A 23,815-nucleotide genomic window follows, 5' to 3' on the forward strand; every position below is an offset into this window, starting at 1 on the left:
ATAAATAGTAAGTGGTGATTATTTGGTCCCCATCCCTCTGCTGACTCAAGGAGACGTAATCAAGTTTCTTATTTCTCGAGGAGGGGGGACATGCCTAAAACCTAGTTAATTATATGCAGGAGGGGAAAGAAACCTTGGAGCTAAGTCTTGTCAAATAACAGCTCTGCTGAGGGGCTTGAGGAAAGTAGTCCTGAGCCTTCCCTCCAACAAAAGAGAAAACGTTGACTTATAAAATGATCTTCAGCGGGATGACAATCATGGTTGGAAATGTTCGTTTTGAACAGGAACTGAGTGTTGAAAGTAGGTAAAGGAATATACCTGATAACTTTTCATTATCTGTATTGCAAACCATAAGGCCCAAAAGGGGGAGGGAGAGGAGAGAGAGAGAGAGAGAGAGAGAGGAGAGAGAGAGAGAGAGAGAGAGAGGAGAGGAGAGAGAGAGAGAGAGGAGAGAGAGAGAGAGAGAGAGAGAGGAGAGAGAGAGAGAGAGAGAGAGAGAGGAGAGAGAGAGAGAGAGAGAGAGAGAGAGAGAGAGACTGTCATAGAGACAGGCACGGGGTGGAGTGCAGGAGGGAAACAGGGACATTGGTGGTGGAAACGTAACTGGTGAAAGGACTGTGTTGGAACATTATATGACTGAAATCCAATCATGAACAACTTGGTAAATGTGTTCACCACTGTGATTCAATTAAAAAAAATATTGGCGGGGGGGGGGGGGACAAAAATGATCCTCAGGGCTGAGAGAAGAGATAGCTCAGGGGCTGAGTTCCTGATTTGCACGCTAGAGGTCTGGCATTGGATCCCAGCACTGCACTTGGTCCCCAAAGCACAGGTGGGAGGAACCCCCAGCCCCGAGCTGGGAATAGCCTCTGGAGGTGACAGGTGTGGTGGCCTAGGAGCCAGCTGGGCACAGATGCCGTATTTCTCTAGTAGATGCTCAGGGTAAGTAGATGCTTTTGGAGAAATTGTTGCACCCTGCTTCCGGGCAAGCCTCTGCCTCTCCCGGGTGGGATGGATGGACGCCCCAGACCGGGTGGTGTGAATTGCACGTGTGTGTCTGTCCATCCTGCCTGCTTTCTCCTTGCCTGGTTCCTCCATTGCAGAACTCTTGGGGCAGTTTTGGTTTAGAATGTTCCATTTCTGTGTTTTCTTTTCCTCTTTTTCTCCTTAGACATCCCAGCACCCCCCGCCCCCCCCCCCCCCCCCATGAATCAACCATGTACCATAGTAATGAAAAAAGAACAGTCACCTCCCTCCCCCCATTCGGTCTGAGTCATTTTAGGAGGACCGTAGGGTTGAGTCTGGAGCACTCTGGGAGCAGGTGGTGCCGGAATCTGGAATCTTCTTGGGAAGTCTGTGGGCATGGCAGTGGTTTTTGCAGAAGAGGCCATGGAGGGCAGCGTCTGGGGTTTTGAGGAGTTCTATTCCACAGAAAAACCTGTCTTTTAGCTCCTTGCTGGTGAAAGGCAGATACCTGAGACAATGCAAGGTAGTTTAAGGAGGCGTCTGTAGCAGAGTGGAGAGAACTGTGACAGCCAGTGCATAGCAGAGAACAAAAGGAGGAGTGGGGGGCTCTTTCTCAGGTAGGGGCCACTTCCTTAAAGTCTGCTGCATACTTGTGACTGATCAGATTGTCGTCTTGGGTTTGTCTTAGGTTTGGGTTGAGATTTTAAAATGGCTATCTCCGGGGGGCTGGAGCGATAGTACAGCGGGGTAGAGCATTTGCCTTGCACGCGGCCGACCCAGGTTCAATTCCCAGCATCCCATATGGTCCCCCGAGCACTACCAAGAGTAATTCCTGAGTGCATGAGCCGGGACTAATCCCTGGGCATTGCTGGGTGTGACCCAAAAAGCAAGAAAGCAAGAATGAAAGAAAGAAAATTAAAGAAAAATGGCTATCTCCACCCCCCTCCCCCGAGGTAGAGTATTTGGGTCACAAGTCATTGAGTGCAAGAAAGCATTCCTAGAGGAGAATTTGAATTCGGGGTGCTCATGCAAGCTGGAATGGACTTCTGGTTCCTCTTTTTAGTTTTGAGAGGCAGCACCCATGGGACTTAACAATCCCTGTCCCCACAGTGGTTGTTTTCAAGACTCAAAAAGTGACAGATTTCTCTTTGAGGGCAGATTAAAACTCTCAGCAGTACAAAATCTGGCAGATCCATTTTGGGGGATGGTGTCCATGGGCCCAGAGCAGAAGTCCCTGCAGCAGAGGGATGGAGAGCTAGAGGTCACTTCCGAGACCAGGACTCTTGGAGTTTTTGCTAGGCGTGGGCATCTTCTTCCAGCCCATGTGAGGGGTGTGGGCCAGGAGTGTGGAGGCAAGAGGAAGCACTCAGCATTTGCCGTTTGTGGTGGGTCCTGCTGACTTCTCCTCCTCTCGAGTAGGCTTTGCCGTGAAGAGGAGTGGTGATTCATTAACACGATCTGGGTCAGCTCTGTATGATACATTATTTATTCTCGGTCTCTGTTCTGAAAACCAAACATGGCTTTGTCTTGAACTTCCTTTAAGCACAGACTTGCGGCAAATACCCAGCTCCTTCCCAGTATAATCCCAAGGCAGATGATACCATGGTAACAGCTGATTGGTTATTTGGGGTGGGGGCCACACCTAGCAGTGCTCAGGGACAAAACCTAGCTCTGTGTTCAGAATTCACTTCCGATAGTGTTCCCGGGACCCTCTGAGGTTTCGGAGATCTCCTTGCAAGGCAAGTACCATAACCCCTGTTCTGTTTCTCCAGCCCCGCAGCCTCCCGTTTTCACAGAAGCCAGACTCTTAGATGAAGCAGTGACCCTGTTAAGAGGCATTGGGTGAAGGAGGGGAAAGGACTCGCATTCATGAAGGAACTGTACTGGGCACATTGCGTGTTTTCTTTCCCCCTGCATCCCCCTGTCATAGAGAAACGCAGGCTCAGAGGATTCGAGTATCGTATAATGCCCCGGAAAGAGCAAAGCTGGCTGGCGGTCAGTCATTTGGACTTTGGACCTAGATAAAGCTTCCTTGCTTGTTCTGTTAAGGATCAGAGTGAATGGAGTGGAGTAGGGTAGAAAGAGCATAAACAGGAGAACCGGAGATTGTCTCCTCCATGGGTTGGCCTCGTAATCTTTTTTTTTTTTGGTCACACCCAGCAATGCACAGGGTTGCTCCTGGCTCCTGCACTCAGGAATTACTTCTGGTGCTCGGGGGATCATATGAGATACTGGGAATCAAACCTGGGTCGGCTGCGTACAAGACAAACACACTACCACTGTGCTATCGCTCCAGCCCCTGGCCTCACAATCTTTAGCAGACATCACTTCCTCCTGACTTTCAGGTTCTTCATGTGCTGTCTGTCTCACCTGCCTTCCTCCCACATAAGGATCCTTGGACATGCCGCCTCTAAGCCTTTTCTTAGATTTAGCCCTAGCAACTAGATGAGCCCCAAGATGTGTCTTGCCCTCATTCACAAGTGTGAATCCACATCTTGGGACTCCTCAAGGCTTATCAAGGCAGAGATGCTAGTGGACCGTGCTTTGCCCAGTAGCCTCCTGGGTGTTCAGTTGGCAGAATGTGTCAGTGAGGGCTCAAGAGGGCCGTTTTTTTAGGCGGAACCACGGCTCTGTGGCTCTGTGACTGGGCAGGAGGTTGAATCTGGCTCCTGGGAAAGCTGTCAGCATGTTCGTTGGGCCCTGCAGATGGGTGCGCTCATTTTCATTGCTGTGGAACATGAGGCAGACCCTTCCTTGCGCTGTGGGTCTTAACCTCTACCACTCAGTGAAGGGCAAACGTTTGGAAATCCCACTCATCCTTTCTTTTGGGAAGTGATTTCTCCCTCTAAAATGCCCCGACTTGCATTTCCGTTTGAGAAACTGACTCCCCCAAGTTGCCTGGGCATCACTTTAAGATGCACGGGATTGTCAGAGCTGTCCTGCGCCCTCTCACAGAGATGTCCTTGTCCCAGCTGCCCATCATGTTGAGTTCTTGAAGCCCGGGTGTCCTCCCCGGTTTTGTTCAGTAGCTCTGCTGGGTACAGTGACACTCACACGTGAGGTGCTCACTGTGTGCTCAGGAAACTGTGCTCCCTTGAGAGATGAAGTAAATAGAGGTCTCTGCTTTAGTCACCTGAGAATGGGAGAAAGATCCTTGCTCCCAGTAATCCTAAGATTGTCTGGAAAAGTGATCTCTAGTCTGGAGATTTCATAGAAAAAGCTAGTGTCAGAGGCTGGAGAAATAGCACAGCAGGTAGGGCACTTGTCTTGCATTTCACTGACCTTGGGTTTGCTTCCTGGCACTGCATATCACTCCAAAGTGGTCCCTGAGCAAAGATTCAGGAGCAAGCCCTGCACCACTAGGGGTGGCCCCCAAACTAACAAAAACAGATAAGGAAAAGGGGCCCGACATGTGGTTCATTGCGAATGCGAGTGGTAGGTTCTCTTTCACATTTTCAACAACTTTCCTTATACCTTAGTTTTATTAAGAGATTTTAGTGGAAGGTCTAAATGCTATTTACCCATGAAGGATACCAGTAAGCCTCTTGATAACTGTGGATATGGTTGTATTCAATAATAACAAATGATTATGTGAACAGCTAATAGAATAAATGGCCTTAATAAATTTCTCAGCATCAGATCATTCTTGATTGCATGGAATAAGTTTGGTGCAATCCTAGCTCATACTTCTTTTTCTTATTCTTTTACTGTTATTTACTTTACTTTTATTTTTAATGTTATTTTCTTATTCTTTTAATGTTTCCTATTGACATTTTGATATTAGATATAGCTACACCTTTAAATTTTTTTTTTCTTTTTGGGTCACACCCAGCGATGCTCAGGGGTTACTCCTGGCTCTGCACTGAGCAATCACTCCTGGCGGTGCTCAGGGGACCATATGGGATGCTGGGAATCAAACCCAGGTCGACCGCGTGCAAGGCAAACGCCCTACCTGCTGTGTTATAGCTCCAGCCCCTTAAACTGTTTTTTGAAGCTTTGTAAATCTTAGAATTTGGAGAGTTGGTACAGGAGTCATGGCTCTTGCCTTGCTTATGGCCAGCCCTGATTTGATCCCCAGCACCATATACGGTCTCCTGAGCATCATCAGGGGTGACCCCTGAGCACAGAGCCAGGACTAGCCCCTGAGCACTGCTGGGTGTGGCCCAGGTCCTGCCCCCTGCCCCTCAGTCTGTCTCCTGGTGTTTTTGTCTGTGGTTTAGAGTGTCTGGGTAAGATAGGCCTGTGGGGGTTCATTAGTGCTCAACTCTAAACCACTGGGCCCCGGCTTACCTTTGAGAAGTTTCCTGGCAGCAGTTTGGTGGTTATTTATTTGTTTAGGATTTCTACCCTAACCAAATTTTATTTTGAACCACCTATTTTCTTACAGAGCCCTCAAATGACTTGGAAGCCTGCCTCATATGCAGGGGGAAAAAGGCAGCTGAGATAGAGAAGGGACCACCAAGTAAAGGTCGCTTGGAGGGCCCACTCGGGATGGGAGATGTGTGCTGAAGATAGACTATAGACCAAACATGATGGCCACTTAATGCCTGTATTGCAAACCACAATACCATAAAGGAAGAGAGAGAGTAAAAGGGAATGTGCCTGCCACAGAGGTGGTGGTGGTTTGGGGCCGGGGGCACAGGATGGGGATGGTGGGAGGGATCCTGGGAACATTGGTGGTAGAGAATGGGCACTGGTGGAGGGATGGGTACTCGATCATTGTATGACTGAAACGTAAGCATGAAAGTTTGTAAGCCTGTAACCGTACTTCATGGTGATTCATTACAAAATTTTAAAAAATTAAAAATAAAAAACAAACCCACATACAGTTCCAAGATTACAGACACAGTGGCCCATAGCATATCCTCACTGCATCCAATCGTGCTTGGAGATAAGGTTTCAATGGCTATTGTCCACCCTCCCTCCACCCATTTCCTTTACTGGCCAGGCGCCATCATTTAGTTTATGTAGTCCATCTTTCAAAAGAATGAAGGCTGACATTGTTTATAACATTTTTATTTTACATGTATGCATATTTTATTTTTATTTTTTTCTTTTTGGGTCACATCCGGTGATGCTCAGGGGTTACTCCTGGCTCTGCACTCAGGAATTACTCCTGGCAGTGCTCAGGGGACCAAATGGGATGCTGGGAATCGAACCCGGGTAGGCCGCGTGCAAGGCAAATGCTTTGCCTCTCATCAGAGCACGTGAATGATGGGTCCCCTGTGTGTCGCTGCGGTGTGAGAATTGCCTTCTTGGATCCCGGGTTGAATTGAGTCACCGGCCGATGGCTGAGCTGATCTGTGGCTGGGCAGAGGGGGGAGTCGGCTTGGCCCGCTTCCTGCCCGTGTCCTCCTTGGCTTCCGCCCTTCCCCATCTCCCAAGAGCCCGGGCCCTGCATCGCGGCCAGTCTTGCCTGCTCTGTGCTCACCGCTCAGCCTTGCCCTGTGTGGCTCGCCGGGTGCCTTTCTGTGCCTCAGATCCTCGCCTTGCCTCTCTGACCCCTCAGGGAGATGAACTGGGGGTGACGTCGCATGGTGGAGTTGCCCGTCCTTGGCACCCCGTGCTCACAGCTTCCAGCCGCCTCGGTAGCTCCCCTTGGCCCGTTGTCTCCTCTTCCACCCTCTTTGACTCTGGACTTGGCAGTTAGGGTGTGTGAGGTGGGTTCTTGATCACCTGAAGCCACCTCAGTGGCATGGGTTCAAGAGTTCTCGTAGCTCTTTTCTCAGCAGTGGCCCGGTTAACCGGGAGGCACTCTGTGGTGGTGTAGGGATGACCCTCTCCCCCGCCCCTTTTCTAGGGCCCAGTCTAATAGGGTTTCAGTGTCTGCAGTCTGTTCAGTTCTTGTCTGGAGGCTGGAAAGAGGGGGAGAAAGCAAAGGCCTGTGCTCAATTCACAGAGCTTAACCAGATGGATCATTTCTGAGTGAGCGCAAGTGCTTATGACTGTAAACACGTCACTTCCTGGTCGGCGAGTCTTTGGAATTTTTCCAGGGTTCGTTCTGTGACCTTTGCTTTTTTTTTAATTTTAAATCTCTTGTAGTGGAACCTTTTTGAGATTTTCTCTTCGAATCCCATCTCCAAGGTAGGCTTAACAGGTAACTTTACAACCGATATAGGTACACCTTATAAGATGATTATTGCAAGTTTATAAATCTTGTCTTAGAGGCTAGAGCAATAGTACAAGGGTCAACCAAGGGGCTCGGTGGAGTCTGCGCGGGACACATTCATTCTTCAAGGCTGTCCCGTGTACCTGGCAGGAGCAAGGTGACTTAAGACAAGGGGCAATTAGTCAGAAACTATCGTATGACCCAACTGTTTCCTCTGAGGAAAATAAAAACAGTAATTTGAAAACATATATGCGTATGTTTCTCGCAAGAATGTCTTTTACTTCTTCTTCTTCCTCTTCCTCGTCCTTCTCCTCTTCCTCCTCCCCTTCCTCTTCCTCCTCCTCCTCTTCTTCTTCCTCTTTCTTCTCTTCCTCCTCCCTCCCCCTTTCTTTTTTCTTTCTTCTTTCTTCTTCTTCTTTTGGGAATTATGATTTGCAGTACAGGTACTGACAGGTTAGCATGTATACTCCTTTAGCTTCTCCCAACACTCAGTTCTTGTCCAGTGTGAACATTTACAACTGTTATTGTCATACGGGTCTCTTCTCTATCCTAACTGCCCTTCACGCCCCTCCCCCGATACTGGTGAAGGGATGTTAGAACATGATATGACTGAAACCCAGTCATGAACAACCCCGTAATTGTGTATCTCACTGTGGTTCAATTTTTAAAAAAGGAACGAAAATTTAAAACAAATGAACAGACAAACCCAAGAGCCGCAGTCTCCCACTGGCTGGCAGGGGTGTGGAGGGGCTTTGCCCGTCCCTCCTGACACCGGACCATCTGCCGCCCAGGCTCTGTAGCCCCAGATCACTGTTGGGTGTGTCCCCAAAGCCCAAGCCCAAACCAACCAGACAAATAAGCGTCCTAGCTAGGTGTTTCTCTTACTAGGTAAAGTGGAACCAGGGACAGAGGAAGTGCTTTTAAAATTGAAGCCTCTTGGGAAGAATGGGTATTTTTGAGCAAGGAAGGGTTTTTATTCATTTATCAGCCATGTAGTTGTAACTCCAATAAAGGGTACTGGAGATTACTTATTGCTACAATAAAATCATTAAGGAAAGTGTACATGCACACATTAGCATTTGGTGGGGATTAAACCAAGGATTCCGGCCCTTTGAGCTCTTTCTCCAGCCAAGGAAGGTCGATTTGAAGCACCATGAGCCTCTAGGTTAGATTTTTATCTTTAGCAGCATGATTTAAGCAGCAGTTATGAATGGAACTGCACAATCTATAAGGGGGTACAAGAGTCCTTGCAGGTAAACGTGTGTGTGTGTGTGTGTGTGTGTATGAAACCTTTAAAATATATAAAAAATGATGCAGGCACCCGAGCGATAGTACAGCAATAATAGGGTGCCTACCTTGCACACGCCTGAGCTGCGTTCCATCTTCAGTACCACATAGGGTCCTCCGAGGCCTGCCAGGAGAGATCCCTGAGTGCGGAGCCAGGAGTGAGCCCTGAGCACCGCCAGGTGTGGCCCTAAATAAGTAAATAAAATGATGCACCTCGTTCTCCCCATTATTCCAATCATTTATTGATTCATTCCTTTGGGGGGGCAGATTGAACCTCGGTTGGTCACATGCAAGGCAGATTTTCTACCTGCTGTACTGCTTTGACCCCATCATTCCTTTTTTTTTTTTTTTTTTTTTTTTTTATTTATTGAATCACTGTGGGCAAGGTTACAAAGCTTTCAGGTTTAGGTCTCAGTCATGCAAATATCAAACACATTTCCCTTTACCAATACTTATTTTTTACCATGAAGAACCCCAATAAAACCCCACCCCCACCCCTCCCCGTCCCTGTGAGGCAGATGAATTCTAGTTAACACTCTATCTGCTTTGATTAGATTCATTGTTTCAATAAAAGATTCACCACTATTATTTAGAGTTTACCCCCCCCCCCAAATCAGACATGCTGAAAAAGCATTGTGAAGTGATTTGCTTTCTACGGCTGGGTTCAAGAATTAAATGTTGGTTTTGGATTTCTGCTATTTTAACTATTGACCCTGGAAGTATTTCTACTGAAAGTCAGATAGTTAAGAAATTGGTTTCTGTGTTACCCATCATTCCTTTTCTACCTTTTAAAAAAATTTCAGGGGCTGGAGCGATAGTACACAGGTTAGGCATTTGCCTTGCACGTGGCAGACCTGGGTTTAATGCTCGGCATCCCATATGGTCCCCTGAGCACAGCCAGGAGTGATTCCTGAGTGCAGAGCCAGGAGTGTCCCCTGAGCATCACACCAGGTGTGACCCTAAAATCAAAAAAAAAAAAAATTCCCTCCCCCTCCCTTCTCTGTGCTGTTCTGGTGCCAGGCACGCCTGTCCCTGGCTCTCGCACACTTGCCGTGGCTGCGGTATTTGCCGGGGACTACTCAGAGGGTCAAGGTTCTCACACACTCGGCTGAGCTACCTCTTCAGTCGTGGCCCTTGCACATGCTTTCTGGGACCGCCCTGAGCTAGGGGTGTGGAGCTCAACAGGGCTCACTGTGTGATGACACGAGTGCTTGCCAGAGAATGTGGTAAAGGTAAAAAGGTAAAGGCCCTCCCGTTGATCGTCGATTTGCTCGAGCGGGCCCAGTAACGTCTCCATTGGAGACTTTGTTGTTACTGTGTCTGGCATATCGAATACTCTCGGTAGCTTGCCGGGCTCTCCGAGAGGGGCGGAGGAGTCGAACTCGGGTCGGCCATGTTGGCCGCTTGTAAGGCGAACGCCCTACCCGCTGTGCTATCGCTCCAGCCAGAGAATGTGGGGCTCACCCTTTTTTTTTGTTTTTCATTTGGGGTCCTCAGTCGAGGGCCATACCCCTTTTTGTGACACCTGCACATATGTGCCAGACCATGCCTGGCACATGTGGGATGCCAGGGACTCAAACTCATGACCATATACTTGCAAGGCAGGTCCTCTAAGACTTCGGGCTATTTTCCCTGCCCCTCCCTAGATGCCCTTCTTAAAAATGAGGCAGTGGGGCATAAGGAGAGTTTCTTAATAGAGACTTGGAGAGGTCACCCCACGAGTAACTAACGGAACTGAGGTTCAGAACTGGGCCTCTGCTGTGTCATTTTTCAACAGCTGTGCATTTTATTTTTTTCTTTTTGGGTCACACCCGGTGATGCACAGGGGTTACTCCTGACTTTGCACTCAGGAATTACTCCTGGCGGGATGCCGGGAATCAAACCCAGGTCGGCTGCGTGCAAGGCAAACGCCCTACCCGCTGTGCTATCGCTCCAGCCCCAGATGTGCATTTTTATTGGCCATTTGTGCCGGACTGCGAAGTACCTGCCGCCTTCGTGCTTGGAGCCAGAGAGATGAACTCGTCAGAATCTCTGGGCATAAGGGGATTTATAGACTAGCGCGGAGGCAGATAATCAATCCATCTAATGAAATCTCCGATGAACGATGCTGTGCCTGAAGTAAATCCAGGAAACGGCTGGAGAGAGATGGAGAGGGGCAGGGATAGTTTCAGATTTTGTGGGTCCAGACAGCTGTTCCGAATCTGTGTCACAGAGCAGAAACGTGCTGGCAGCCATGTGGGAGTCTGCAGCAAGAGGAGGGGTCCTGAAGGGAAGCCCGGGGGCTGCTTGTCCCCTCAGGAGACTGGAGATGATGAAGAGGCCGGTGACCTTGACTGGTTATGGGAGGATTTTGCAGTCTGTTTTTTTAAAATTTGTTTTTGTGCCATATCCAGCTGTGCTCAGGGCTTACTCCTGGCTCTGTGCTCAGGGATCACTCCTAGTGGGGCTCAGGGTTCTACGGGGTGCTGGGGATTGAACCCAGCTCAGCCAAATGCAAGGCAAGCACCCTCCCCGCTCTGCTCTCGGGCCCAGGAGCTTCCTTTTTCTTCCGAATGTGGCTGGCTGTCTCGGAGAGTTTCATGTTTTCTTTTTAACAGGGGCGGTGCCCCCATAGTTGGCTGGCAAGAGATTGGAGGCCTGGGACCACTCCTGGCAGGGCTCAGCCTGGTACCTGCAGGCAATGCTCAGGGGACCACCAGGGCCATACTCTGGGCTGCCGAGAGTTTAACCCAGGGCCTTACACATGCTAAAGAATGTCCTCTCCACACACTTGTACTTGCTCCCTGGCCCATAGCTTTGAGAGTTTTGAGTGCTGTGTCTGATGAACATTTTCTTTTCCTCCTAAGATTTTCATGGTTTCCTTCTAGGACTATTTTCATTGGCACTACACATCATGACCAGCGGAGAGGGTGGTGTCATTTTGTTGTAGTAGTTGGTGTTTGTGTTGTTTTGGTGGCCATCTGCAGCAATGCTTAGACCTTATTTCTTGCTCGGTGCTTAAGGGATGACAAATGGTTCCCAGGATGGAGCCGAAATTGGCCATATGCCAGGCAAGTGCCTTACCCGCTGTACTATCTCTCTAATCTCCTGAGGATTTGTTTTTATTAAGACCCTTGTACTAATTCCCAAAGGAATTGTCTAAAAATCCTGAAATTATCAGCTTCAGCATGCAATTAGCTTTGGTGCATCTGATATTATTGCTAGTCCTGTCTGCTCATCCTCGATTATTTTGAAGCAGATATCAGAATGTTCTTATTTCATCATGAATATTTCAGAATATATTTCTAAAGGATGAAGACTTCAGGGACAGGAGAGGTAGCTCAATGACTTGACTACAAGTGTTGCGTGCAGGAGATCCAGATTTGATCACCTGACACTATATGGTCCCTAAGTATCACCAGGAGTGACCCCAACCCCAGCACATAGCTTGGAGTAGCTGCCAAACTCCTCACGATATGGTCCCAAAACCCCCCCAAATTTTTTTTTAAATAAAGAAAAAAACAGTTGAAGGCTTTGTAAAATGATAATAGCTTTACACATTGAATAAACCTCTAATACCATAAAGTAACTAAATAGTGTCTGATTTTTTTCCATCTCAAAATCTTTGAACATTTGTTTGTTTGGGGGCCTTACCTGGTGGTGCTTAGGGTTTGTTTTCTCCCGGCTCTGTGCTCAGGGGTTGTTCCTGTCAGTGCTCAGGGACTATATGCTGTGCCCAGGATCAGTGAATGTTTTGTTTAAATCAGGATCCATCGAGTTGGTTTAGAGATTTCACATGTTTCTCTCCATCTGTTGGTGTTCCTGGCGCTTTTTCCTCCTGGTGATTTATTTATTGAAGAAACTGGACTTTTGCCTTTCCTGCAGTTTCCTGTGAGTTTTATTGATTGCATCCTTAGAGGTGGTCCTGCTCATTTCTTGCTCTTCTCCCTTTCCTGTGAACTTGTGTATTCAGAGACTTTTTCAAGGTTCAGATCCAGTTTTTTGGTTTGCTTGTTTTTGAACCACAACCACTGGTACTATTCCATCTCCTTGTTCAGGGCTCACTTCCGGCAGTGCTCGGGGAAGGAGGGGACCTTATGGTGCTGGGGATGGACTCCCATTCCAGTCCTTCAAGCTTCTCCATCTCCCCCAAACTAGTTTACTGACAAGCCCACTTACATAGTCATAGGAACTTTGAGAAGGCCCATGTTTAGTAATCTCTTCTGGTGGTTAGCGGAGTACTTAATTTATTCATTCATTTAAAATTTTCTTGTTTTATTTTCATTTTGGGGGGCCACACCCAGTGGTGCTCAGGGCTCACTCCTGGCTTCCCTCAGGGAGACCTAGGGGATACCAGGAATTGAACCCGGATCTGCCATGTACAAGGAAAATGTCCTGCCCCCTGTACTATTTCCCTGGTCCCTAGTACTTAATCATTTAAAGTATTTATTTCAGGCATCAATTTGAAAAGATAAATTCATTCTCATGTTCCTTGCAGCTCTTAGTATGATAGCCAAGGTTTGGAAACAACTCAAATGTCCAACAACAGGTGAATGGAGAAGCAAATAGTAGTATATTTACACAGTGGAATAGAATACAGCTGTACTAAATGATGAACCCACGCAGTTCACAGCAGTTGAATGGAACTGGGGATTATCACATAAGAGAGAACAGGCTGTGCCCCTGAGGCTCTGTTGGTGAAGTCAGTGCTGGAGGGGCAGTGACTTTCTCCGCCCCCTCAGTAAGTGAATTGGCACAAACACGCTGTACATTACCTGAGTTCTGTTCTCTTGGTCATGGAAGACACGTCTAGGGACTGGATACCTTGCATGCTGCTGACCTGGGTTCTATCCCCAACAGACTCTGTTTGGTCCCCTGAGCCCCTGCCCAGAGTGATCCCTGAGCACAGAAGCCAGGAGTTAGCCCTGAGCACGCCAGATGTGGTCCCAGAGCAAGCCAACAAGCAAGCAAACAGATAAACACCTGGAACTGTATTCACTCAAGAGATGCGAAGTGAGGGGAGGCTCGGGCTCCTTGTGAGTCCTTCTGTACGTAGCCGCGTTTCTTGGTGTGGCTGATTTCACAGTTCCCCTTCAGATGTGTCTGCGTTGCATTTGTAAGAGGATTCTCTCTCTCCTCTTAGGACCTCATCTTGCCCAATGGCGGGACTCCAGCGGGTACTTCAAGTCCGGCTTCTTCGTCTTCTCTTCTCAACAGACTCCAGCTGGATGATGACCTCGAGGGCGAGACCAGAGATCTCTTCGTCACGGTGGATGACCCCAAGAAGCACGTCTGTACGATGGAGACCTACATCACCTATCGGATCACCACCAAAGTAGGTCCCTTCTCCATCTTCTGACCCCAGTGAATGCTCTCAGAGGATTGGTTTATTGCTCTCATTCCCAGCCTGGCTTCTCCTTCCCTATGTACAGCTCAGTCCACCCCCCCCCCTTTTTTTTTGCACTTGTCAGTGTGGCTTTTTGAGAGAGTGGATATGTTCACAAGGAAAGGATTGTGTGTAAACTGTTCTATTGCAAAGCAAAAGAGGAACTGTGACAGCCAGTATTTCAAGCAGAACATCTAATCCCCATACTTCTAGTTTTTTTTGTCCTGATCCTTTATAAGATGTTATGATTACCTGACCTTAAAATTAATGAATCATTTTATCGACCCAAATGCCCCCTGTGATGAGCCCATGGTTATATTTTGATGCGGCTGGCGTTGAGGATTGGGGTAGAGGAGTTCTAGAAGGTTGAGGCCCAATAGTTACTGACTTTGTGCTACAGATAAGAGGCAGAGGCCTGATGGACCATTGGCACAGCAATCCAGATAGATAGATAGATAGATAGAACGATCGTTCTGTAGTTACGATTTTGGAAAAGGAGAAACTGAAGCAGAAAGTTTATGTAATTATTTATGGTTGCAAAGTTGGTAACCAGGGAAGACAGTAGAGGGATTAAGGTGCTTTCCTTGCATGTGGCTGACCTGGGGTTTGATCCCCAGCTCCTCACACCTGGGTCCCTGAGCCTTGCCCTGAACATAACCGGGTTTGGCCCATAATCTGGAAACAAGAGAAAAGAGAAAAGATGTTGGTAACCAGAATTCTAACTTGACTTTGTAGGGACTAGAGAGACCATAACATTTTCGGTTTATTTGTATTTTGGTTTGGGGGCCACACGTGGCAGTGCTCAAGGACCACTCCGGACTGAGTACTCAGAGTCACTCCTGACAGTGCTCGGGGACCATGCAGTGCTGGGTCATCCTGGCCTCCCGCGGCGTGCAAGGCCTGTGCTCCAGCCCTTTGAGCTCTGTTCTCATCCTGCTTATTTTGAAATTTCATTTTTTTTAAATTAATTTATTTATTTATTGAATCACCGTGGGAAAGGTTACAAAGCTTTCAGGTTTAGGTCTCAGTCATGCAAATATCAAACACATTTCCCTTTACCAAAACTTATTTTTTACCATGAAGAACCCCAATAAAACCCCACCCCCCACCCCTCCCAGTCCCTGTGGGGCAGATGAATTCTAGTTAACACTCTATCTGCTTTGATTAGATTCATTGTTTCAACAAAAGATTCATCACTATTATTTAGAGTTTACCCCCCCCCCCCGCCCCAAATCAGACATGTTGAAAAAGCATTGTGAAGTGATTTGCTTTCTACAGCTGGGTTCAAGAATTAAATGTTGGTTTTGGATTTCTGCTATTTTACTTATTGACCCTGGAAGTATTTCTACTGAAAGTCAGATAGTTAAGAAATTGGTTTCTGTGCTCTGGAGTCGTGGCCGTGCTGGAGAGCCGCTCGTGGGGGGCAACTGGTGGCCTCGGTAGGGCGTGAAGGGCGGACCGAAATGCCCCCCTTCCCATGAGGTTTTAGTCGCCCCCACACCCCCGGCTCATACCTGCTGTCCACAAGGCTCCCATGTGGCCGCCATCTTTCTTTCCAGAGAGGAGAGGGCGAATGGGGCAACACCCTTTCCCCTCCGGCAGACTTGACGGCCTGGATTAACGCATAGTCCGTTCACTTTTCTGCTCCAAGCTGCCGGGTTCTGCATTAAGTCCTTGTGCTTCTGGGGCCGTGGCCGTGCTGGAGAGCCGCTCGCGGGGGGCAACTGGTGGCCTCGGTAGGGCGTGAAGGACGGACCGGAACGCCCCCCGAACCATGAGGTTTTAGTCGCCCCCACACCCCCGGCTCATACCTGCTGTCCACAAGGCTCCCATGTGGCCGCCATCTTTCTTTCGAGAGGGAGGAGGGCGGAAGGGACCAACACCCTTTCCCCTCCGGGCAGACATGATGGCCTGGATTAACGCATAGTCCTTTCACTTTTCTGCTCCAAGCTGCTGGGTTCTGCATGAAATTTCATTTTTAATTCCCTCCTCTGAGCTGCTGCTGAATGGCTAGTGTTTGCTGTGGGTTTGGGGCTCGCACACGCCCTGGTCACCGTGCTGACCAGGACTCCACATGGCTGTGGTGTTCATGCACTTTTTTTTTCTCGGTTGTGCGGCTCACACATTTTGTTGTGGAGCTCGTGGTGGTGGGGGAAGGGTCACACTCTTAGTTGAGGTCCCTGCGCACACTTGATGGCCGTGCTTTCCCCAACCCCGCTTTGTTACGGCGCTGGGGCTGGCGCTTGGTTTGAAGGTGGCCGTGCTGGTGACTGGACTCAGGGCCTCTTAGGCCTATCCCTGGGGCTCTCATTTCAAACGCTTTAAACCTTGTACTCTTTACCTCGTTCCATTGATTTAAAAGAGATTACTTTGAAATTCATGGATCATTTTTAACCTTTGGAGACCTTTTTTGTTTTTTGAGCCACACCCTGTGGTGCTCAGGGCTTAGTCTTAGCTTTGAGCTCAGGGATCGCACGTGATGGAGTTCAGGGGACCAGACAGGGTGCTGGGGATCGAAACCAGGTCTCCAAGGCAAGTGCCCAACCTGCTGTGCTGTCTCTCGCGCCATTGGAAGTTATTGGTTCTGCCTTTGCTATTCACTTTGGCCTGGGATCACTGGAGAGCCTCTTAGGACGGCAGAGTCTCCAGCCCCGGCGCAGCCCCCTAAAACAGAGTCTGTACTAACAGGGTCCCGGGCCAGGATCCCCCAAGTCGAGCTGTGCTAGGCTGGGGAACACTGAGCTCTCGCTGGGGCTAGCCCTGCCTCTGCTGCTCCCCACAGCTGCATCTGTCCACGGCATTTGTAGGTTTGAGATCCACAAAGCACCTTTCAAGTAATCAGATGAAAAGCACATGCACACCCACCCCACGGTGGGCTCTGCACTGCCCCCCTTGCTTTGGCTGCCCCATGTTGCCTGTCCCATCCTCATACTAATCCTGTGAGATGGGGCCAGCCACAGCAGGTGTGCCCAGAAGGTGAAATCATGAAATCCTGCAGGATGGGCACGCTCATGAAAATAGCAATTTTGACGATCCCAAATACACTGTAATTGTAGCTTGGAGCAGGGGCTTGGGGCCTCGGCAGTACTAACATTTGGACTGCATAATTCTTTTTATTTATTTATCTATTTATTTGATGGGGTGGGGGTGGGGGTGGTCACAACCGGCGGTGCTCAGGGCTTACTGCTGGCGCTACACTCAGGGACCACTCCCGGTGGTGCTCCAAGAACCGTATGGGGTGCCAGGGATTGGGTGTGGCACAGGGACATTATAAGCCTGAAACTTAAAATGTCGAGTCAATCTCTGTGCTATCACTCGGGTCCCTGCATAATTCTTTCTTGGGAGGCACTGGCAGATTATACCACATTTAACAGCAGCCCTGGCCTCTAACCCACTAGAGAAGGGGACCCAGTAGCAGCACCTCCTTCTCCCTTCTTCCTCTTCCTCCCCCAGACCTCCTCCTCCTCCTTCTTCCTCCTCCACCACCTTCCTCCTTCTCTTTCCTCTCCCATCTGCCCCGCTCTTCCCCTTTCCTCTCTCTCCTCCCTTCCTCCATCCTCCCCCTCCTTTGCACTCGACTGACAATGATGTTAATGTTTCATGCTTATAATGTCCCTGTGCCACACCCATCCCTGAGCGCCAACATCCCTCCCCCTCTGCCTTCTCCCAGCCCAGCTGACTCAGCCCTGTAAGCCGACTCTCTGGGTCTGTGCTCATTAGCCATTGTCTGTTCCTTACTGAATTTCTTCACACTCCGCATATGGGGGAGCTCATGGATGTGCTCACGGGTGTCTGTCCTTCCCCCTAGTTCACTCCCCGCCCGCTGAGCTCTCCAGGTCCCTCCAGATGTCTCGTCATTGCCACGTAGACTCTGAGGAACACGGTTGCCCTTGGGGACCATTGATTTATAGGAAGAATAACTGCACAGTTAGGGAGAAATTTCTCTTTATCACTTGATCTTTCTGAATAAAACAAAATGTTTTGGTCAGGAAACCTTTCAATTTCGGGGGTTTTTTTTTCCTCCCTCACCTTGGACCACCTAAGAAGAGAGTTTACAGAGTTGCAAAGGTTTTAATAGCATGCAGGGGCCTTTGGAGTGACATTAAAAGCAGCAGTGAACACATCTCATGGTGCATTTTTTTTTCTTGGATTATAAAAAAAATCATTTATTTTTTGTTGGGCTGGAGCGATGGCACAGCGGTAGGGCGTTCACCTTACAAGCGGCCAGCATGGCCGACCCGAGTTCGATTCCTCCGCCCCTCTCGGAGAGCCCGGCAAGCTACCGAGAGTATTCGATATGCCAGACACAGTAACAACAAAGTCTCCAATGGAGACGTTACTGGGCCCGCTCGAGCAAATCGACGATCAACGGGAGGGCCTTTACCTTACCTTTACCTTTACCTTTGTTGTGGATATTTATTTTGATTGGTTCTGAGGTTTGTTTTTTTGTTGTGTTTTGTTTTGTTTTCCTCCCTTTTGGTGGTGGTGGTTCAGCCTGGAAGCGCTCCAGCCCGTTTTTATTCTGTGCTCAGGAGTGACCCCTGCTGGCACTTGAGGGATCATATAATGAACAGAGATTCGAACCAGTATCTCAGCAGTAGCAACTGCATACAGAGCAAGCTCCCTAGCCCCTGAGCTGTCTGTCCAGCCCTGTTTTGGTCGGTTCTGGATTGACCTAATTTGAGGCGCAGGGGCGGAGAAAGTCATAAATCACAGCACAAATTATATCCTCGTTTTACTTCTCTATCTTTATCTGAGGAGGGTGCTCCCACTTGGTGCTTGGAGGCCACTCCTCCATCGTTGGCCATCAGAGCTGGCAGGTTGCTGCTGAGCTGGGTGGGCTGTGCTGGAGGCCTCCAGGGCAGGCTACACCCAGTGATACTGGGGCTGCAGGGTGGTACCTGGGACTGAACCTGTGTCAGAGATATGCATTGTGTCCTAAGCTCTGAACTGGCTGCCTGGCCCTTTTGAAAGTGTATATTTAATTGGTTGTTTAAAAACTGTAAATAAGTCAAAGAGGGTCAGTAGGGGTTAGAGAGATAGTACAGGAGGGAAGGCACTTACTTGCCTTGTAGCCAATGCAGTGGCTCAATCCCTGGCATCACGTATGGTCCCTCATGCAGAGCACAGAGCCAGGAATAGCCCCTGCACACTGCAGGCTGTGGTCCTAAAGCAAAGAAGGAAGGAAGGAAGGAAGGAAGGAAAGAAGGAAGGAAGGAAGGAAGGAAGGAAGGAAGGGAGGGAGGGAGGGAAGGAGGGAAGGAAGGGAAGAAAAAGGAAGGAAGGAAGGAAGAGAAGAAAGAAAGAAAGAAAGAAAGAAAGAAAGAAAGAAAGAAAGAAAGAAATCAAGCCAGCCAAGAAATAATACTTGCCAAATGCGTGGGCTGGGAATCTGGACAACACAAAGACACCGCTGGGAGAGGGAAGAAGGGAGGGAGGGAGGGAGGGAGGGAGGGAGGGAGGAAGGAAGGAAGGAAGGCAGGCAGGCAGGCAGGCAGGATAAAAAACCATGAGCTCTTCCATCCATCTCACGTCTATTCTCACCGAGAACAACGATTGCTGGTGTTTGGTGTGTTCTTCCACTTCTTCCTCTTTGCATTTACATGTGCGCACATGCGCGCACACACACACACGCACGCACACGCACACACACACGCACATGCGTACACGATGAAGCAGATACAGCGTAGGCTTCCCCATAATACTGTTTTCTAACTCCCCCATCTCTCAAGTCTCTTCGAAGGCCTTTGCATGCTCGCGTGAAAAAAATCACACACTTCAGTCGCTCAACCTCTGTCTCAGTGTCTCTGCACTAATCAGATGTTATGTTTCCTCAGGGACAGGGAGCTTTTCCCAGCACTGACGTTCCCGCCATGTCCTCCGGGCACCTGCTTCACCCGCACATGTGCCTATGACAGTGTGTCACCAGCTCGTGTGTACACACACACACACACACACACACACACACACACACACTGTGTTGCCCACACACTGGGTGCCCTTTGGCTAGGAGCTCAGATTCAGATGTCCCGATTCCCTCAGGGGTCCTAGGGTGCCCAATCCCCACGAATTATTTCCATTCGTTTATTTCCACCCCACCCCCACCCCCTACCCCACCGCTTCAGCTTATTTTTTTGGCCCTGTAGTCAGTGAAATGCAAACCCCATTTTTTTTTAAAGACTTGTAAACCACGCCAGGGCCAGGCGACTGCTCATGGGCATAGCAGGAACTGCCCCCCTCCCTGGCTGGCCTCCTCCAGGGCCACTCCTGTTGCTTGGTCCCCAGGCCAGTGCTCAAGTTGCCACTTGTCCCTCTTTCTCTCCTTTCCTAGCCTTTCTCCACCGGCTTCGTATTTCTGTTCCTGTCCCTGGGCTATTCGATTCCCTTGGACCCAGGAAGCGTCTTACAATGGTTGTTTTCGAAGTCCCAGTCCCTGGCTTGTCCCTCTGGCAGCCCTACATCAATCTCATACCAGAATTCTCTCTCTCTCTCTGTCTCTCTCTCTCTCTCTTTGGTTTTTGGGTCACACCTGTCGATGCTCAGGGGCTCCTCCTGGCTCAGCACTCAGGAATTACTCCTGGCGATGCTTGGGGGACCATTTGGGATGCTGGAAATTGAACCCAGGTTGGCCATATGCGAGGCAAACGCCCTACCTGCTGTGCTATCGCTCCAGCCCCTCTCTTCCTTTCTTGTCTCACATGCTCAAGTGGTGACACCAGGTTTGAGATCTCCACTGGGCCTTCTGGATATTGTGTTGCAAAGGCTGTTAGGGGTGTGGGGCAAAGGGGATTCAGGGGAAGCGGAGAAAGACAGAGACGACCGGCACACGGAGTTCCAACTCCAGCTCTTCCAAGATGCCACATCTGAAGTTTTCAGGCAAAGGAAATGGTCCTTTTGCTTTCTGTTGATGATGGCTCCATTAGTGGTCAGAGGACAAGGTTGTTTAAATTCTTGATTGCTCTGAGCTCTGACTTCCCTGCCCTAATTTAAATTCCTGATTATCAGAGCGGGCCAAAGTCCAGCACGCCTTTGGCGGCTCTGTGAGAGCCCTGGGCTGTGCGCCAAAACAGACAAATCTGTCTCCGCCCCGCGCTCAGCCTCTGCTGTCTGGTCTCTCCAGTGAGGCCTCAGAGCCCCCGGGTCCTGGCAGCTTTCTCTCAGCTTCCTAGAAAGTTAGCACCGTCATAATTAGTTAGTACCTGTGCTGTACTTTTTGGGGGGAGGGTGGGTGGGTGTCCCCCAAGTGGTCCTTCGAGAGACCCAAGCGCCCTTCCCACTGATTCTCAGCCAGCCAAGCTGGTAGTTCAGTGTGAGGACCTTGCCGTGCCAGGGGACACCAGGGCTGCCCAGCTGATCTGGAGTGGCCTCAGGGGCTGTACCCAGTAATGCCTACGGAACTCTGTGGTGCCAGGGATAAGCCAGGGTGATCCGCATGCGTGGCATGTGCTTTAATCCTGTCCTATCTGCAGCCCAGGTCCTTTTCGTTTTCTTTTGCTATAGGAACCTTTTTTTTTATTATTATTTTAAGTTATACGTGGTCATTATAGCTTAGAAAACGCCAATAAAATGGGGGAAAAATGAATGAACACGTATCTCCCGTTTCTCTGCCCTCTGAAGGGTGACTCGGTGCTTAAGAGGCTAGCGCAGAAGAGTAAGGCACGTGTCTGTGAAACCCCACAGATGAGGGCTGGAGCCATGGCACAGCGGGTGGGGGGGTGGCCTTGCACACGGCCTACCTGGGTTCATTTCCCAGCATCCCACAGGGTCCCCTGAGCACCCCCAGGAGTAACCCGTGAGCATGTCTGGGAGTGACCCCAAACCCAAAAAACAACCCACAGAGAGGATTGTATAAGCTCTTTGGATTCTGTCAGGAATCCCCCCACCCTCTCAAAAGAAACAAAGGTAAAAAAGGTAAAGGTAAAGGCCCTCCCGTTGATCGTCGATTTGCTCGAGCGGGCCCAGTAACGTCTCCATTGGAGACTTTGTTGTTACTGTGTCTGGCATATCGAATACGTCACGGGGAGCTTGCCAGGCTTTGCTGTGCGGGCGAGATCCTCTCGGTAGCTTGCCAGGCTCTCCGAGAGGGCAAAAGAAACAAAGGAACAAAAAACAAGCAACATCTATCTCTAAGCGCTCTAGCCAGAAAGAATCACTCGATTCATCTCTTTGGGGACTATTTGTCTCTCTCTGCTGCCAGTTCTCGCAGGCCGTGTTGTGAGCATTGTGTGCGTCAGTGCCGCTACACGTACCTGTTTATGCTGCACGTCTAAGCTGGTGCCGCCCTGCCCTGCCGCATGGGTGAGCCGGCGTTATTTAATGCCGAGTGCTTTGATCCATCATCCGTTGATCCTCACACTTACTGAAGTAATAAGCGCTGGGGACATTTCTTATTTTGCCGAGGAGGAAACTGAGACACACACACACACACACACACACATCAAGGACAAGGACACTGAGACACATGCATCAAGGACATTGCTCAAGGACATGCAGCTGGTTCACGGGGGAGCTCGAACTTGAATCCACATCTGTCCCCTGCGATACTTGCAAAAGACGTTCCCGGGTGGGGGGGCCCTCAGCACTGTAGCTCTGGACTTTTTACTCTTGTCCACTCACGACCCCCTTTTGTGCTGGAGAGTTGCAGCTCTGGTGAGCGACACTGGGAATTCATGACACAGTTGATTTTGGACTCACTTTTCAGTTGTGGCGTGCTCAGAAATCCTTCACAAGGCCAGATATTACAGGACCCCCCCGCATTCAGTTACACTTCACAAGCTGAACCATGATCTGTTACCTCAGCCTCAGCCTGATTGAACCCAACAATGTTTTTTTTGTTTGTTTGTTTTTAATTGGGCTGGAGCGATAGCACAGCGGAGTTAGGCATTTGCCTTGCAAGCGGCCAACCCGGCTGACCTGAGTTCGATTCCTCCGCCCCTCGGGGAGAGCCCGGCAAGCTACCGAGAGTGTCTTGTCTGCACGGCAAAGCCTGGCAAGCTCCCCGTGATGCTTTCGATCTGCCAAACACAGTAACAGTTGTCACAATGGAGATGTTACTGGGCCCGCTCGAGCAAATCGATGAACAACGGGAGGACAGTGACAGTGACTTGTTTTTAATTGAATCACTGTGAGATACACAGCTAGAACAAACGGTCACGGTCCTCCCATTATACATCGATTTGCTCGAGCGGGCCCAGTAACATCTCCATCGTGGGACTTGTTGTTACTGTGTTTGGCATATTCAATAAATCACGGGCAGCTTGCCAGGCTCTGCCATGCGGGCTATAACAAAGTTGTTCATAATCTCAGTCGTACAGTGTTCCAGCACCGCTCCCTTCACCAGTGCACATTTCCCACCACCAGTGTCCCCAGCTCCCCTCCTGCCAGTCCTCCAGCCTGTCAGGTTCTCTCTCTCTCTCTCTCTCTCTCTCTCTCTCTCTCTCTCTCTCTCTCTCTCATTTTCCTTTTAGGCACTGTGGTTCGCAATCCTATTACTGAAAGGGCATCACGCATATCCCTTTACCTCCTTTCATCACTCAGTTCTTGTCCAGAGTGATCATTTTCAACTCTCCTGGTCCCTTCTCAGTCCTGACAGCACCCTTAGTCCTTATTGCACCCTTCAGCCTTCTTCGTGGCAGGTTTCCTATCACAGCCCAGTCCTCCTGGCCCTTGTTTCTGCTGTCTTTGCGTTTTATTCACATACTACGAGTTTTGTTTGTTTCTTCTTTTAAATACTACAAGTGAGTATGATCATTCTATGTCTGACCCTCTCCCTCTGACTGACTTTACTCGGTATGACACTCTCCATGTCCATCCACGTATAAGCGGATCTCATGACCTCATTTTTTCCTAACAGCTGTAGAGTGTCGTAGTGTTCCATTGTGTAGATGTACCATGGCTTCCTTATTCCAGTCTGTTCTCAGGCACTTGGGTTGTTTTTTTTTTTTTAAGTTTGAGAGACTTGATTGGTGGACAGTGTTGATGATTAGAGGAGGGAGCATTGGGGGAGCCCCTGAGAAGGATGGTGATTGTTCTGAAGCAAGGCGGGAACAGCCTCTGGAGGTGGGGGGGCATGTTCATTGTTTTCAGAG

The 23,815-nt window shown here is 49.3% G+C and overlaps 1 protein-coding gene across 1 annotated transcript in view; it reads left to right on the plus strand.

Moving 5' to 3' along the window:
• Nucleotides 1-23,815, plus strand: part of SNX30 (sorting nexin family member 30) — a 104,694-nt gene that overhangs the window by 40,274 nt on the left and 40,605 nt on the right. Inside the window, exon 2 of the mRNA XM_056117171.1 lies at nt 13,485-13,676. Within this exon, the coding sequence (XP_055973146.1) occupies nt 13,485-13,676 (192 nt within the window). The remainder of the gene's footprint in view (nt 1-13,484; nt 13,677-23,815) is intronic.

Source organism: Sorex fumeus, unplaced genomic scaffold (assembly GCF_029834395.1).
Source record: "Sorex fumeus unplaced genomic scaffold, SorFum_2.1 ptg000034l, whole genome shotgun sequence".
NCBI classification, from domain to species: Eukaryota; Metazoa; Chordata; class Mammalia; order Eulipotyphla; family Soricidae; genus Sorex; species Sorex fumeus.